General features: G+C 36.2%; 1 protein-coding gene across 1 annotated transcript in view; it reads right to left on the reverse strand.

Moving 5' to 3' along the window:
- Positions 1 to 18,601, reverse strand: part of LOC105398303 (neuronal acetylcholine receptor subunit alpha-10) — a 49,874-nt gene that overhangs the window by 13,472 nt on the left and 17,801 nt on the right. Inside the window, exons 4-7 of the mRNA XM_048633281.1 lie at positions 16,741 to 16,924; positions 6,451 to 6,667; positions 3,771 to 3,905; positions 2,652 to 2,730 (exon numbers count right to left, since the gene is read on the reverse strand). Of these exons, the coding sequence (XP_048489238.1) occupies positions 2,652 to 2,730; positions 3,771 to 3,905; positions 6,451 to 6,667; positions 16,741 to 16,924 (615 nt within the window). The remainder of the gene's footprint in view (positions 1 to 2,651; positions 2,731 to 3,770; positions 3,906 to 6,450; positions 6,668 to 16,740; positions 16,925 to 18,601) is intronic.

Here is an 18,601-nt window from a genome sequence, read left to right on the forward strand (position 1 = left end):
GTAAAAGTAAAATAAACAATAATAATAAATACCTAACATTAAAAACAAATAAGTAAATAAATAATCAATAAAATATAAAACGCTAAATACTTACCTTCACGTCACGAAGAATTATGTCGTGCCGTCCCGCTGATACACTGGACACAAGTCGCCGCTCGCTAGTGACAACTACGTCACCGCCTCGCCTGTTCTAAAAATAGATTACGGGCTCGCGACTGTCCGTCGCATGCGCCGCCCGCAGTGCCAGAATCACTACCGCGCTGAGTGCATGTCGCTTTACGCACGCTATACCTACGCGAATATTTACGCGCTTACATTAAATAATTTACTAGCTTTCTACTTGCTTGTATGCTATAATACCTAGTGCTTGCTTGTGCTTATATTGATAGTTATAAAGAACTTATAATTTGTGGATGTGCAAATAAACTGTGTTTAATAATTTACCAAGTGAGTTATTATTTCTACAACATACCACATACCACAATTGCATTCAGAAAATACAATAATTGTTTTACAATGCATTACAAATACTGTATTTAAATTTAATTATCTGTCATATTGGAAGATAAACCAGTGAATCGGTGCCGTTTCGCTTAATCTGATCAATTTGTGAACCAAATTGATTCGCTTTCAGGGGGGTTGTCTATACTGTCGAAAAACGAAGGAAAGAGAGATGTCGTGCAATCGGCACGTTTATTACAACAAGATACGAGTCGTAACTTCGTTTTTCGTCATATAGAGTAACCCCCCAGTACACAGTGATGCCGCCGCAGCCGCCGCGTGCCGCGCCATACACTCGGCGCTAATGGCTCATTTATAATACACAACCGCTTGCTTGTACAAGTTTGTACAATTATATATAAACCGCATTGATTTGATAATTGATATAAAATATTGTTGCACAAGTGGTATTTGAATGTTCGAAAGGGGGTCAGTGGGACTTTTTTACAACTTTTGGAAATTCGCTAAAACAAACCGGCTCCCCTTCGTAAAAAGTCACGTAGTCAAAAAAGTTTGTAAGGAGAATGACTCCAATATATTCTTTTTGAGATATATAGATATTTACCTGTAATATTTATGTAAAGGGTGGAATTTTATCACCTGTTGCCACATCACTGTATCTGAAATATTGAGCAACTTTGACTATGGCACCATCCCTGAAATCGGGGAATATCCAGATCCAACTACTGAACCAAAATTAAAAGTATTCCTGTTTATTTTTTTAGGATTTCAGATTGGCCCTGCATGTCCGCATATGAGAAGTAAACTGAAAAAATAACTGAACCCAATGTAGGTACTATAGAAGCTCTATAACCAAAGTGAAACTTCACATAACGTTCACGGCAGTAATTTTTCTCGGTCGTTCATGCATTGGACAGGAGACAAATTGAGCTAAACGTAAACTAAACATGCTACGAGTGAAAACTTAGTCGCTATTCTGCAACATCTATAATACCTACCTGTATTTAGAAACAGGTCCTAACAGCTCACAGCGAATAATGAATATCCTCAAACTTAAATTAAGTTTATGTTAAGTGGACCACAAATATAAAGTTTTGGACCTCCGGTCCAGATGCAAATAGGTGAATTGCATTGTTAAGTCCGGAGCCTATAGTTATTTTGATAAAGATAGCAGTTTATTAAATTCTGAATTTACATAATAGAGGTTTTATAATTCAGATGTGTCTAACACGAAAGATGGGCAAGAATATGTTCAGGAACATGTAGATTTACTGATGTGTAAAACTGGGCCTTAACTTACAGACCTTTATAATGTAGGTGACCCCACAAACAGCATTGATAAATACTTATAGCCTACATAATATATATTTACTCATACTTTTTTTTTCTTTAGAAGGTATCAATCGTATTTCGTATATGAATTTATTAGAGCGTAATAAATAGAAGCGGTGCGGACCGATCGTTCCTTTCTGTACACGCCTGCAATGTGTGAATGGAATAATCCTATTTGCTTTTCTTGTTATGCTTAAACGACTGCTACTTTTTGCTTAATAGAATATTTGTTTTTATGTTGTTGCATGAACAAAAACAAAAAAAACTACGTATTATAAATTGATAATATTGCCGTCTCACGCTATCTGCAAACTTACCTGCTCTACTACTGAGTTAAAGTACCTACATTTTCCCTTTTATAGCATTTTAATTATTGATTAAGGAATTAATTGAAATTGTTTTGGCTTTGTCGTGCACTTAAGGCTTACTGAAAATTGCGGCTTATCCTATTTGTACACTGTGAAGTAAGTCTATGAATGTTGTTGTCAACATTTTGTCAAAATGCACATACATTAGGGATTACGTATCGATGGATCAATGTCATCCTTTGAGCACCGCTACTAGCAGGGCACTCCCGCAAATTATTTCCTTTCGTATACCAGCTCTATCCCAAGAACTACCTGGATTAGGCCAGGATTAGATGGCCGGGTAGAAAAAAACTTTTAACTACCTATTACAGACGCATTATATTTTTTATATAATTTTCCACCACGACACATTTTAAAACCCAGAACCAAACCATAAAAACACTAGCATCGTAAAAAAACACCCGAGATTCCATTATTGCCTCGGTGTAAATGGTTTTTCTCTTAGTTTATTACGTATAAACTTAATAAATGTAGTTGATATATACTCGCCTGTAAGATATATTGAGGGTGACGACTGAAAGCGAAGCTGAAAACGACACGAGGCAGGTGCTCACGCCGTAATATAAACCTGTAGACAAAAACCACTCTTAGCAGCAAAGTAATGAAGCATGTTACTAGATATATGCCTTAACTATCAGAGCCAAGAAATAGACTTCTCGATTTCTCTTAGTTATTGTTTTACTGCAATTGATTTCAAAAGTATTTCTGTGCTACATATTTTTGAAACTATACACTCATCAATATATTTGTATTGAGATCTCTCAATTTACAGTAGCTGTAAGTACATTTTAACATTACTACTTATATGTTTTATTTAAAGTTTAAACAAATTAGCGTACGCGATAATTTATTTCTTATTTCCTACTTGAAACAATATTTTACTGGCACCCAGTTGGGCGTCAAACAAGAGGAAATTAAAATTGGCACGCAACATGGAACCATTTTAATTTTTTCCGATTCATTCAAAAATTAATATTAAATTGATGAAGAGTCGACATACGACAGCTTCGGTTTTCACCAATGATATCACAAGATTTGCTGTCATAATAATACAAATCCATTCCTGCCAAACCACGTTGGGCGCCAATCGGCTGGAAACAATATCGAGCCGTAAAAGTTTGAAGTCTTAAATAACGTTACTAATTAGCGGCGTCTTCTCCGTAGACGGCGGCGTGTCCCGGATTCTACTATAAGATTTTGCTATCTCATAATAACACACATGCGGGCCGCCTCCGATCGGACAAGGTGGAAATCATTGGGGCAGGCCTATGTTCAGAAGTGGACATCCTATGGCTGAGATGATAAATAACACTAATCCATCCTGTCAAACCACGTTGGGCGCCAATCGGCTGGAAACAATTGGCGCCCAACATGGGACAACCGCCATAAAAGTATAGCATTTTAAATAACGTTACTAATTAGCGGCGTCTTCTTCGTGGGCGGCAGAGTGTCCCGGATGATTATCTATCCTATAAGATTAGCTATCTCATAATAACACAAATCCATTCCTGTCAAACCACGTTGGGCGCCAATCGGCTGGAAACAATATCGATTGGCGCCCAACATGGGACAACCGTTATAAAAGTATAAAATGTTAAATAACGTTACTAATTAGCGGCGTCTTCTCCGTGGGCGGCAGCGTATCCCGGATGGTCATGAGGAACACGGTCATGGACAGCAGCGCGCTGATGCCGAGCGTCACCTTCTCACCCGACTCCGAGGGCACGTAGAACACCAGCAGTGCTGGAACAAAACGTTCAGGTGAGACATCTGACTTTTTATCAACTTCTTGTTGCGTGTAAACGACTACCCTTTGGCACACCCATTTGATGCACGTGGGTGTATATTAGTGTTTTTTTGTTTGACTGTATCTAATCCAAAACTAATTTCTATCCATTTGGACAAGTGAGCAGACACCAGAGACGGGCAATAAATGGTAGTTTTAAATGCGTACCACTGAATTTTTTTTTTCATATATGTTCCTATTTAGGGCGACTTGCACAAGAATTTGAAATCTAGATTTATGACTTAAATTTATATGAACTGACGTTTCTTAAGTTTCTTGTGCAAGTCGCCATTATGCTTCAGCCTTTACTTTTTGGAAGACTAGATAATATAAAGCTAAGTAAACATTCTCGATTCTCTACCAGAGGCGTAGTCTATGTGCGCTGCTCAACATAGGTACAGGGTGTTCTGAGTGGGCGACGGGGCCGTTTAAACCATTGTTTACGACGACCTTGCCCCTAATTGTTGATGGACGACTGCCAACAGAGATGCGGGTGTATTATATTGCCGGGATGAAACACCGACCCTATGATTGGTGATTTGTGTAAATCTTATGACTTGATATTAAAGTAAATTTTCAAGAGGAATAAATGGGCCATGTGACGTAACAAAAAAGTTAACTCGCTTAACTCAATGTAAAGTTTGTTGATACTGATAGGTACTTCAAAATGTAGAAACGGAGCCCAAACAGGATCATAATTGTCGCCTGTCTGTTGATCTGTAAAGAACCTGAAGTACAAGACCCTGGGGCGTGGAGTTATCGAGTTATTTAAACATGTGCGCCTTGAAACTGTATTAAAATAACCTTCTATCTTTCAATGCTTGTTAACCAAAATAATAAAAAAATGCTATTTATGCTGCAGTAAAATGCATCTTGCTTGATTCTCAAATAAAACCAAATATAACCCGCAGTGCGTTGCACTTGGAATGTAGACATTTAATTAAATATTAGGTATGTGTTAAATTATTAAAATCTGCAAATATAACATTGCTTTTCATACAAAAACATCTGAAACAAAGTTATATTTACTAGCAACAAATATTTAAGTAATATTTTAAAGCTTAACTGTTAGAGAATGCTACTAGCATTAAGTTTGCGATAGTACCAATTTAATTTATGCAATAAAGAATTTAATAATAATAGATTTATTTGGTACGGAAACCTTCGTGGGAGTGTCTAGCTAAAATTTACCTGGTTTTTTAAACCAAATATTACTTATACAGTCTGTTTTCGCAAAGCTATAAAGGATACAAAACAATTTTTAAGAAATATTTTACAAAACACGGAATGGAAAGACCTAATGGGAAAACTACAAGAATCTCGGGAAAGATGGAGAAAATTCCAACAAACGGGCTGTGTTTTACAAAACCTTTTTAAATTAAACTTGCAACGGAGCTCCACTCCTCATTACGGTATCAGGCAGTCGTTAAAAGCAGCTTAGAAATGGTTGAAGTTTGCGTGTGATTTCCATCATGCTGGTCTCCTTATTCTATGTGCAATAGCGTCTATTGTGGCCTGCTTCCTCGTTGTCAACAAGCCGGGCGAAGTGAATGAAATACTGCAGCTCATTTCTGTACAACTCTTCAAGATGGACGGCTCAATTGTTAGGAATTAATTTTTAATTTACTGTGTTTTATGCTAATGTGCACATGAAATATATTATTCGTGTTGTTTGATACTAACAATATTTATTAAAAGAATTAAAAAGTTCTATGTACCTATAATTTGACACATATTTCACTTTTTTCTCCAGAACGCTAAAATCGAATACCTATGTAGGAAAAAAAATTTTCCGTAGAGACCTGAGACCATGCAAAACGGGAAAGTAACCTAATAGGAATAATAAGTACGAGTATTCCGTAATCTTCGCAGCGTCACCGATAATTTTCAATCAATCTAATCCTTTTTCGATGCGGTTTCAGTTCATTCTGGCAAAGATTCGCTTTCAGGCATTTTTTTTTTGTTTTTCAGAACTGAATACGCACGTGTCACTGTTAGCAGCATACATCATAATGTACAAGTTACGTTTCTGAAAAAACTATCTTCTATTATTTTATCCCAACATCAAAGACCAAGATACATTTACCCTCTACCAATTCCGAGCAAACGCTATCGATAGGCCTTGAGTGAAATTCATGTGGAACAAAAATACTTCGTATATGGTTATCCTCTAGGCCTGAGGCACCATCATGTATAACAAAGTTTATTTACTACAGTAAATGCCGGACAAGGTTTTTTAAGGTCAATAATGTTGATTTTGCTGGCAAATAAATTTAATATTAGTTTCAACGTATATTTTTCAGTAAATTTTGGAAACACTCATAGAGAGAAATTTTTAGCAAATAATTTTAGGTTTTGGTAGTGGTGAATCTAAATCTGTTGCCTTCAGAATCTTAACCAATGCAACAGATACCATGTGAGTTAAATTGAAATTAGTGAAAAGTACACACTAAATAACTGAAAGGATTTAAAAAGTAGGTATGATATAAAAAAACGACTTACCAATACCATTAATAAGCAGACACGGCAAGATGAGATTAAACACATAGAACATGGGTCTGCGGCGCAGCTTGATGACGTAGGTGATGTCGGGGTAGGGCTCCACGCAGCACGAGTAGTACTGGTCGTGTCGGATCGCGTCGAAGCTGACCAGGTCGAACTCGCCGTTCGTCTGGTAGTTCGTGGTGTCGCCCTCGTCGAACTGCTTCTTCAGGTCCAGCTGGAAGATGGGGATGAAGGTTAGACTACTGAATAAATGTCTCTTTCTGTCCATATACTGTCAAAGCAAGGCAGCAATAGATTTAATGCCGATATTAGCTTAAAGTTCTTTTCTGCCACTCGGCGTCTTGGTTTTGTTACAGGAGTTAAAGGTGAAATGAAACTTGTGTGTGTAAACTTGTAAGTATATCAGCTACCGAAATATGTGAAACATGATCTTTCATCGGGAGATTGTGACGTCTTCTAGTAACAATATAAACCATTGTTGTGTAAAGTGTAAGTATATTCGACGCACTATATTGTCACTTCAGCATACATAGCGTTCGGTATTTGACTATTATTTGACAGCGCTAAACATTGGTTTACGTGTCTATTTTAAGTTATAAGTGCGACCGCTCAAAGTTTTACGAATATTCTTGAACTGTTATAAGATTATATTCAGATATATAACCGATGTTCGCAGACAGGTATTAAACTTGGCTCAACGAAAATAAAATTCAATATGAATTTCAGCTGCAATTCAAAGTGTGAATCTAGATTTAAAAGTCAAATAACTTGAGCTGTATGCTGACTCAATTCACTAGGTAGATAGAAAACGTTATTCCGGATAAGTAACCATTTGCAAAGCAATAGTGTGTTCTCCAGTAAACAAAATTGAAAATATATTTTTCGGTGTAGGGTAACGTAACGTACCTAGGGACATTTTCGACTACCCCAACTTTGAATGAAGCTATCGCAGCGTACAACTAAGATATTAATGTGAAATTTTCTTTATTCGGTAGGATATATAATCTTTTATCACCAGTATTTGTGCTAAAGCTTTAGTGTGGCCAGATTTTATTAAATTAAGATAAAAGTAAAAATGCTTGTTTTGACCCAAGGTACGTTACACGTTTGTACCTTGGGACACTGTTTCCTATAGCTTTGTACTATGGAAAATGCAAACTTCTAAATAACGCCTTATATCTCTGTTCTTATTGATTTACTGCATCTCTCTTCTGTCTAGTTTCACTCGGGCACTTATAAGAACAGATATATAAGGCGTTATTTAGATGTTTGCATTTTCCATAGTACAAAGCCATAGGAAACAGTGTCCCAAGGTACAAATTTAATCGTGTCCCAAGGTACAAAAAAGGAATATTTAACCAAAATTTAAATATCTTTATTTTTAATTTAGGAATCTTTCAGATAATTGCCATGACATAAAATTAAATAACTGAAAAGTTATACGTGACATCCATGTCTTTATTTTGAGCATGCCTCAATGAAATAAAGCAACACAAAAAACTATACAAAAGCTACTTTTGACTCCAAAAAACTTCATATTGTCTTCACCACACACTCGATGCTGGTATGATCACGAGACTCACTAGTTTTGCCAAGCGAGTAAAATACTATGCCTAGGGTAGAATTTTAATGTGTTTATTTAGCCGGTTTTTAAAATACAATCAATGTCCCGAGGTACAAGCGTCCCAAGGTACGTTACGTTACCCTATTTAGTCTACAATTAATATTCTATTCATATCCCTGATATATCCACTTCAACGAATTAGGAACCTCCTTTTTTCGAAGTCAGTTAAAAAGTACATCATCATCATCATCCCCAAATAATCATGCTCATCTTCCAAGGAGCGACACGAAACTATTTTATCTATCTTCTATCATCATCTGCCATCTAGCTTATTTCCTACCTGTCTATCCAGCGAAAAATTATTGACTTGAATACACTCTTGTTATGTAGCATTATGCCCTTGGGGTTGTACTATCTCTGTAACTGCATACCTACCTACAGTGCGGTACTAACCACCTCGTCACGATCGCTCTGGGCATGCTGCGAGGCGCGGAATATCCACCTGACAATAGGTAGTGAGCCGGTGGCTGCCACAGATAATAATCTCCCGGGATGGTTTTAGCCCCTTTGAAAGAAACTCACTTTGTTTCAGACATTTTATCACCAGTTGTGCCCTCGATATACCTATCTCGATAGTGAAGGTAGATGGGGGTGTATTATGAAAGCTGATATTCTTGAGAAAAGTTTTTAAAGATGTTGCTGTGTTATCTTCTCGTTTTCTTGCCTATAAAAAGCACAAGTTTTCTAAATATCTAAGTAAGTGACAGTAAGTGTGTACTTTACTGGACAATTTTTCTTTGCCATCGTTAAATCTATTTGTACAATGTATATACACATTATATGTATATAATATCTGAAAAATCATAATTATTATAAAACTTTTGAACGTAACTCTATGCTTAAGTACAATTTTGTTTCGATTGCGAATAGATATTTTTAAAGTTAATATGAATGTATGGCGGATTTGGAACGTGCTTCTTGATAATAATATCCACTCTTTCGCGTGAATATTTCCGATAGAATATACGGATCGCTCCGAGGCGTAGGCGTGCCTACAAATCGGCTTAAGCCGATTACCTCGATCATCCCTACTAGATCTATTTACATAGGTAGCTCTTTACTAGTTTCCTTCAATATCTTTAAACTGGCTATTGTTTTCAAAGGTAAAATTTCTATCTGATTTAATGTGGCCAACTCATAAATTAATTACCTAATCTAAAATATTTTGTAATTTTGAACTAAACAAGCTTGGTATAATCATTATTACTTATTGTTATAGCTTTTTCGATTTAATTGAATTAATGATAACACAAAGGCTTTTATGCCAAACAATTTCATTGAACTTTAAAGAGAAAAGAAAAGTAATTTTTTTTGGAAAAAATAAGTTTATTTGCATACAAGGTTATCGGAGAGCCCTTTTTCGATGTATACGATTGATGATGATGACTTCGGTTCATTATTAGGTAGATTTACAAAGAATTAAAAAACCGTCATTTTATAAATGGCAAGAAACTGAGACCTCATCACCCAAAAGCTGCCCAAAAGTGAAGGATTACACTCAAATGATTCAGCATTTTTTTCAAGATGAGACAACACATTCTAGCGCAAAGCTATAATTCGGATAATATTAATCTGCGTAAAAAGAAAATTCTTCATAATATTATAAAGGAATTTTGTGAACGTCGGCTCAAATTGGAATGTGAAATATCTCACACAGCGCGGGAAAATCGGAAGTACATTATGTTTGTTACGGAAATGCAAGGTGTCCTGAAAAATTCGTATACGAAGCTTTTTAAGGGTCTGCAAGGGGGAATCGAGGGTTGGCATTGTCATAGAATTATGTATTAAACGATGCTCTACAACCTTGAAAAAAATCACACAGGTAGCCGAAGAGTCTAGCTAGGTGCTGAATGATTCGAATTCAAGTAAATGATTATGGATAACTGTAAATAAAATTCAGAATATGACGAATAACCAGAAAATCACACTGCCGTATTGTAACAACTGTGTCGTAATTATTAAGAAATTTCATATGATTTTTATCATATTATAAAGTTAAAGGCTTGGACTAGGCGCTAAATACCTTGTTTTTTAATAAACACACACTTATTTTGTGTAAATTAATCCCAAACTTGAGCAATTTTTTTCCCTCAAATCTTCATACAAATATCTATGGCGGCTTTCTGTGTTATAAAATCATAAACACAAGTGACGTTTGACTCAGTTGGCCGCTGGCCTCCAAAGAAGGGTCACGTCGGTTTAGGCAGCACTGACAGCTCGCGATCTTATCGTGTACAGATACAAAATCACTGCACATTGGTTGTCATTGCACTTTTTCAACTTTTATGACACCAACATACTCGTAATTTGATTTGAAATTGAGGAAGCATAATTCTTCCAGTATATTCAATACATTAAATTAAATTAGATAGTGTGCAATATTCTCGTGACATTACAGTCTCGTAAAGGTCTGATGAGGAGCAGGAATATAGCGAATGGATCTAAGTGATGACAATACGCACGAACATTAGGTTAGGGATCAAAAATACAGTCTCTTGGTGCTGGTTGAGGTATGGTCTCGTGAGGATCTGATGAGGGCATAACACGGTGGTGGCTCAATTTTATTTCAAAGATGTTAATAGCTAAAAGCATCGAGTTTAGGCTATTAAGTATGTTTTTCAGAGAGAGAGAAAGAGATTTTATTTTTCCTCTGGATGTGTTAGGTTTACTGGGTTTACTAAGTTCATTCTGTTAATGGCATCAAGTTGTTATGTGTTCATAAGTAATAATTATTTATTAACAAAATGCTGTTGGTTCTCCACGAAAATGTAAAAATAAAAATAAAATAAATAAAAATAAATTCGTAACGTAAAATTGTCAATGACGGAATTTCTTCTATAGACAGTAGCCACAGAAAAAAGAAACGATAGATGGCGTGATTTGAAGATAAAGATACATTTATTCGACACATAGACAGCAACAACAAAAAAAATACAGATTTAAAGAAAAGAAACACATACAAAACAACAAAGAAAAAAAATGATACACATCAAAATAACTGGAAAAAATATAAGCCCCAATTTACTTGTGTGGGACAGGGAGTACCATAATATTTTTTTTAGGGTACTCCCTATCTATGCGAAATATCAGCTTGATATCTTTACTCGTTTCTGAGAAAAAGGGCGGTGACAGACAGTCAGTCAGACAGACGGACAACAAAGAGATCCTATAACGGTTGCTTTTTTTCTTTTGACGTTCGAAACCCTAAAATTAAGTAAAAAAAAAATACTATGCTGCTACCAAAAAATGTACTTACAGGTATTGAAAAAGCGGTATATAGTACTAAACAAATTATAAACAAACAAAAAACCCGACTGCACGCTAAAAAAATGAAAACAAGTCCCAATGTTAATAGAAAGTATATATCGTAGGCGGGGACCAGCAGAGGGTTCACCATTTAGCTGAATGTTACTTAGAAAACGGCCTTGAGTGGCGGTCAAGTTGGTCCCCGCCTGCGATACTTTCCATTAACATTGGGACTTGTTTTCATGTTTTTAGCGTACAGTCGGGTTTTTCGTTTGTTTATAATTGTATTTTTTTATTTGTAACTTTTTAGTTGTTTTTATTTTATGAAATTTTACGTCAGTAGTTCATGATCATTTTTTATTTCAATAATTTTGGTGTTGTTATTTAAATACTTTCAATATGCATATTTTTGTAATGTGAAAATCAAGCCATTTCATTTGATACCTTACGCGGCAAAGTTGAATTATTATTTTTTCGATCATCACGTTATGTCCTCTAGAGGGCGCTATGTACATTTTAATGGAACGTCACATAGCCTATAACCATCGCGCCATCAATACGCTTCTAACAATACCTCATACATCAAAATCTATCAAGCCGTTTAGGCTACAGGAGGGAACAAACAAACATACATACATACAATCAAAAAACATTACCCTCCTCCTTCGGCAGTCGGGTAAAAAGGAGTAAGATAGGGGGTCATTCTGAACTTTTGCTCTACGAGTTTTGGAAATTAACAAAAAAAAACCTTTTTCATAGAAACTTTGTTGGACATGTGACTTTTTACCATGGAAAACGAATATTTTTTTTCGCGAATTTGCAAATCTCGTAGAACAAAAGTTGTTCAGAATGACCCCTTGAGTCATCCTCTTTTGGTTTAGTATAGCCCTTTTGCGACACTATGTATTTACTTTGCTTTGTCGTCGGGGTTCAGTTGGCTGGAGGATGCCCGAAACTTATTATCTACACTTTAATACTTGTAGTTACCTTTCTACAAGTAAATACCACATTTGTTTGAGAAAGCTAATCGGGTTCCGAGTATAGAGTAAAGTGGCACCCCTATTAATTTCTACTCTTTCCTGGTGCCTACCAGTGTAAGTAAGAATTATACTTACTTACCCTAAAATCACCCAAAATGTACTTGAACATAATTGTCAATAAAGTTGGCGAGTAAAAGTTTATTGACCCACTGTGCAAACTTACATGTGTGCGTGTCACTGCGTGTGCTGTGTGAAGAGCATTGAAAACCCAAAATTGGCGCGGCACGTCACCCTGTACGGGCCCTTAAAAGCCCAGTATTACAGAAAAACACCGCTATCTACCACCAGTAAGCAGAGTGATGGTTATCGGCTATAACAGCACTATTCACGACTACAATAGGGAGAGAATCCATGCGTTATAAAATATATTTCATTTAGGGCATGTGTCCACTGCAAACTGCCTTCCAATTTCGGGCTGCACGGGACTGGGACTCAATAAAACCGTCAACGAGGCGAGTCTTTTTGAAATATACTGAAAATGTGGCCTCCGACCTCCATTGTTTGAAGTTTTAATAACTTAAAAGCGATGAGTGGCCGAGACTAAATTTGTACAGTTTTAAATTGTCGTATTTTCAGTTGAAAATATTAAAATGTGATTGAATCCAATCACCCATGAATTGCAGGTAAAAATGTGTTCCTTATAAATTATAACTATTAATAATACTTATACTGAAATAAAATAAGCGTAATTCATTTCAATAAAATCAGGAATTGTATCACGTATTGTGGTTTACATTATACATTATTTTATAAGGTATCTAATATTACAATATTATAATTAATATTACATTATATAGCATGTAAAAAAAAAAGTTTTGTATTAGGCAAAGTGGCGATGCACACTGTCTTCTGTGTCATGGTTTTCAGCCGATCTAATCCATAGTAATCCAATTTATGAGAAGCTGCTATAACAAAAGTAAAGAATTATTTTATCCCATAATAAATTTTCTATCAATGTGACCGACATAATAAATTATGTATTAAGGTAAAGTATTTAAAATGAACTTTGAAATGTAAAGTTAAACCGTAGAAAACCTCGTTTTTATAAGAGAGCTTAATGGTTGTTTATTTTTAAATGCAACGTTAGTTTTCAAAAACACTAACCATGCATATTTAACAGCAGCTGCACAAATTCTTTGAGGGATTTGAATTTTTTACCTGCTGTAAGTAATGGTGAAATCTCTTTTGTTCTCTGGTTAGTGAGTTGACTGGGTATGCACCTTTATATTTGTTTTTAAACCATGCATTATACAAAAAACTACGCTAGAATTCAAACCTTGCATTATTTTTAAAAGGATTGAGGACAAAAATAATCAAATTTAATGGAATGTTATATTTTGGTATAAAATTGAAAAATGGGTGTTTCGACTGAGCTTCGGAGGTTGTGCTGCCTTCCGTGCCCTTTTATAAGCTTTATAAAGGGTTTCAGTTTGCTTAATTAAGTGCTCCTATATTTTTAGAAAGTACCTATTATAATGGAAGAGAAAGGCGGCTGAATTTACATTACTTCGTTTTTACATAATGTTCCACAAAACTGGCATTGTTATCCGAAGACTCGCATCTTTGAATATTTTTCCTTTAATGATTTCGTGAGAGGACGAATCGTGAGGCTCACACGAGAATTATAACTACCTCTACATCCAATTGACCCCTTATATCGTATTTAAATAAATTCCATAGATCGACCCCTACATATTAGCCTTCCTACATTTATTTTATTACTGACAACTGACAAATCACATCTTTTTTGCATTTTGTCAATTCAATTACAAGGAAATCCCGGGATAACAGGTTTTCATGTGGATTCTACCCTCATCTCAGGGCGAACCTCAAAAAGACATGTTACGACCCAAATGTAGGCAACTTTTTTCTTGTTCATATTGTGATTTACATACGACATACCTATAAATGCAAACACAACATTGAGGTTAGACTGGGAACTGGGAGTGACAAATTCAATATATCTACAGCTTGCCAATCAGCATTGGTTGTAGATCATATTTTTTTGTCGGATTGAAATTATTTATGGCATTTCTTAAAATAGTATAAACTAAACTACATTTTTCTTTTTTCAAGCACGAAGGAGCACTATTTGTACGAGATCTCTAAAATGTAGTGATTTAAGTGAAATAAATAAAACTTCAATAGGTATTTATAGGAAAAAATATCAAACAAACTCATTTTGTGCATTTGATTTTGTTTCAGCTAACTTCAGCTTATATTTTGTATAATATTTACGTAGATGTGTACAGTTTCTTATTCTCAACTTCTAAATATCGTTTTTTTCAAAACATTCCGGTCACACTCTATCAACAAGCGTGGAGCAAATATCACATTCCCCTAAATATTAGGCTTTGGGTTATTCGACTTTTTCAAAAGATATCCAATCTTGAATGCGTCCCAAGCGCAAACGGTGAGCTTTAATTATATGAGTGAGACTTATACATATAAGATAATGTAAGTAAACCAACAAATATATAGGTAAATCGCAAAAAAATACTTACTGAGCAATTACCAACCTAGGAGCGGTGGTAGCTCAGTCGGGTAAGCGCCCGCTTCTCACGCAAGAGATGCGGGTTGGAATCCCGGCGCTGACATGTACCAATGAGTCCTTTTAACTTAAGTACACTGTATACCATCGCTCTTACGGTGAAGGAAAACATCGTGAGGAAACCTGCATATCTACATTTACCACACCTAGATAATAATATGTGAACCCACCAACCCGCAGTGGACCAGCGTGGTGGGAAATGGTCCAAGCTTAGGAAGGCAGTTTAGACCTCGGGGTTATGCACAAAGGTTCCACTCGAGAGAGCCAGGTGCAGGTACTTACACCCCCACAGAGAATAGAATAGAATTACCAACCTAACTATAATTAGTACCTAATAATTTACAGTCCAAAATCTTGTAGTTAATAGTGAGTTCACGGGGGTATGATACATTCAAATGTGTCACTTATACATGTGGGTATCGCAATAGGGCTGTCCCGGAAACATCGCTGAAAATCTCAGATATGTCGGGATTAAATACTCCACTAGAGTCTTGCCTCTGTTGGTATTTCATAGATACATACTCCTCACTCCACTCCCGCAGTTGGTATATTTTTACTCACGCATAAAATCTCTACTTGTGTATGTGTAATAAATAAGGTAAGTACCTACATCACTGCCCCTCCTATATAATTTTATAACACTCCAGCTACTGCTGCTGGATTAATTTTAATGCTTTTCGTATAATTATGTAAATCCATGAATAGGTGCTAGGTACAGCAGGATCGCAAGTGTTACTCTTATGTCGTTACTCATATTATATTGTGACTACAAATCAACTTTTTACTACCCTGCTTAGTGCACTGTTACTTACTTACTTACCTACAAATTCATAGTTCATACTCTGCGTGCAAAGTTTGAAGTTTACTTAACACTTAGGTGATTTCAGAGGCGAGAATTAATTAAGTTGTTTCTATTAAGGTTTACAGAATTTGTATAATAGTTAGTTATAGTACCAACATTATGGTCATAATTTTGATTTTAAGAAGAGAATGAAATTCTTTCATGAAAAAATACACTTTTCCCAGGTATTTAAAATATGATAGAAGGAAATTTTAAAGAGGATAATTATTCCTTAATTGATATCGTAGATAACTTTTCCTTATTGAACCTTTTGTAATTACGACTCTCGACGTTTTTTTCTGGAACCCCCTGTACAACAGAGAAGTAGGTAGGTAACACAAACTAAATAGCACCTTGGAAAGATCGTCACCTTTATATGCAGAGACCAACTAGACAGTATATTATATATATGATGTATGTAGGTATGTATCACTAAATATAATTTTCATCTATGCAACGTTATCCATGAATGCTATAGGCTCATTTTAATCTTAAATTTCCACGGGAAACCCTTGAAAATATTGTCTTTAATTGGTATTATCTCTATTAAAAGGAAAATATGTTTTATTCGTGTTTATCTGTTCTATTTAACCCTTGAGATGCTTGCCTTCAATAATTAAAGTCTGTTTTTTAATCTGTGATATTTAATTGACAGATTCTGAACGGTTCATCATTACAGCGCCACAAACTTATCTGTTCCGGTGAGAGCGAACTAAATTGATACATATCTCATTATTTACTAATGAATTATATATTGATGTAGATTAGATGGGTTTATTGAAACCACAAGAGCGAATTACCACTACTGGCAAACTTAAAATCTTATAGAATGAAGAAATATTACACATTTACGTGAGCTGTCACCAGAACAGATAAGTTTGTGGCACTATACAGTCGATTGTCCCGCCAATAGAACGATGCGTCGACGCGCGCGTAGTATGTGAGAAAATAACAGAATATAGGCTAGATTTTAGACTACCCTCACCTGAAACCCGTCGTAGGTCCACGAGGCCCACTTCATGGTGCACAGCTGGATGTCGAAGGGGAACTGCTCCACGTTGATGTCGCACACGGACACGTAGATGCCGTGGCTCAGCCACGTCACCTCGCCGCTGCTCTTCACGATCACGTTCGTGTTGATCACGGCGGAGCGGTAGTTGGGGTCGGCACTACGGGCGCAATGGTGTAGTGGTTAGTGACTGCTATACCGAAGGTCCCGCGTTCGATCCCCGGCCGGGTAGTTATTTTTTTAAAGACAGATATTTGTCGGTATATTGTAACGGTCTTATTCATAAAAAAACCTTAAAGTAGGTTTACTGAGCTCAATAGCTACGGAACACTTTAAGCCTATTTGAGGTTTCATAAAAATCTCTATTCATAATCGTTCCGTAAACCTTCAATAACTATAGTGATGCTAATAGATTTCACAGACAAAACATTTTGACATTTACCCTATTAAGTTGCCGGTCTGACGAAACCATAAACAAAAATAGCGAAAACTTTCATTCATTTATCAATCTCTATTATCTATGTTAGCCACGGCGCGGCACTTAAAAAAGTTTACGTTGGCTTAAAGGCGCAGTGGCCAAGCCAAAACCAACAAAAAAAATAATTAAATTTTTACGTTACCATGGCAACTTATTTTCAGCAAATATTAACTCACAACAAATGTCAAATCGTCAATAAAACAGAACAGCTGTTGACCGGCCGCCATGTTTTTGTACAATAGGAGGTTTACGGAAGGTGTATATTTATTATTTATTATTATTTATTAAACATTTATTTTCAGATATAACATCCATAGTGAATTAGTAAAACATGTCGAAAATTGTTAGTCAAAATATTAATATCATAGGCAGGTACATGCAAAAATTAAATTAAATTAAATTAGATTAGATTAGATTAGATCCGAAATAATAAATAAATATACTTAAATGTCATTATAAATGTAAATTAAATTGGATTGAATAAAATGAAATAATAAATTGAATTAAAAAAATTGAATTAATAAATCGAATTAATAAATTGAATTAATAAATAGAATTTATAAATTTATATATTCATTTCTTATTTCGGATAATGTGTACACCTACGCAATGCCTCACAATTGGACTATCCATCCTATCCGCCAACACACTGAGGATAGCATTCGAGCTGCTCCGCGTACGCGATAGCAAGGAAGCTGCTCGCTTTCGCATGACGGCAAAGAAGTCATCCACTCTGGCTTCAGCGAACATACCTGATGCGGAGCAGAATCTCGGCAGCCCCAACACGATCCTCAGTGCGTTATTGTACTGGACGCGCAGCGCGCTGTAGGCCCGGCGCGTGTAGTTGACCCACAGGCTGCACGTGTAGAAGGACTGACAGTACGCTCGGAATAAGGTCAGCTTGACTTGTCGAGTACAGCGTGCAAACCGGCGAGCCAGCATGTTGCACCTGACCGCCAGCGCCCTGCGCTCCCGCTCCATGTCCAGGTCGTCTACGAGCGTCTCCGTGACCACGTGACCCAGGTACTTGAACTCGGTGACTCTGTTTAACTCTACTCCTCCTAAGTAGACTGAAGGAACCAGTCTCTTTTTTATATTTGGAGCCTGAAAGACTAACAGTTCACTTTTTTTAGTATTGTACCTAAGTCCGTGTGTTTCCGCATACGACTCGCAGACTGCCAGAAGCCTCGTGAGACCGTTGATCGATGGGCTCAGCAGCACCATGTCATCTGCATAGCTTATGTTATTGATCATAACGCCATCTATTGAGCATCCAACTTTGGTGCTGCTGAGCTCACCTATCAGATCATTCATGTACAGGTTAAACAATTTAGGGGAAGACAAACCCCCCTGTCTTAC

The sequence above is a fragment of the Plutella xylostella genome, chromosome 5 (genome assembly GCF_932276165.1).
Source record: "Plutella xylostella chromosome 5, ilPluXylo3.1, whole genome shotgun sequence".
NCBI lineage: Eukaryota > Metazoa > Arthropoda > Insecta > Lepidoptera > Plutellidae > Plutella > Plutella xylostella.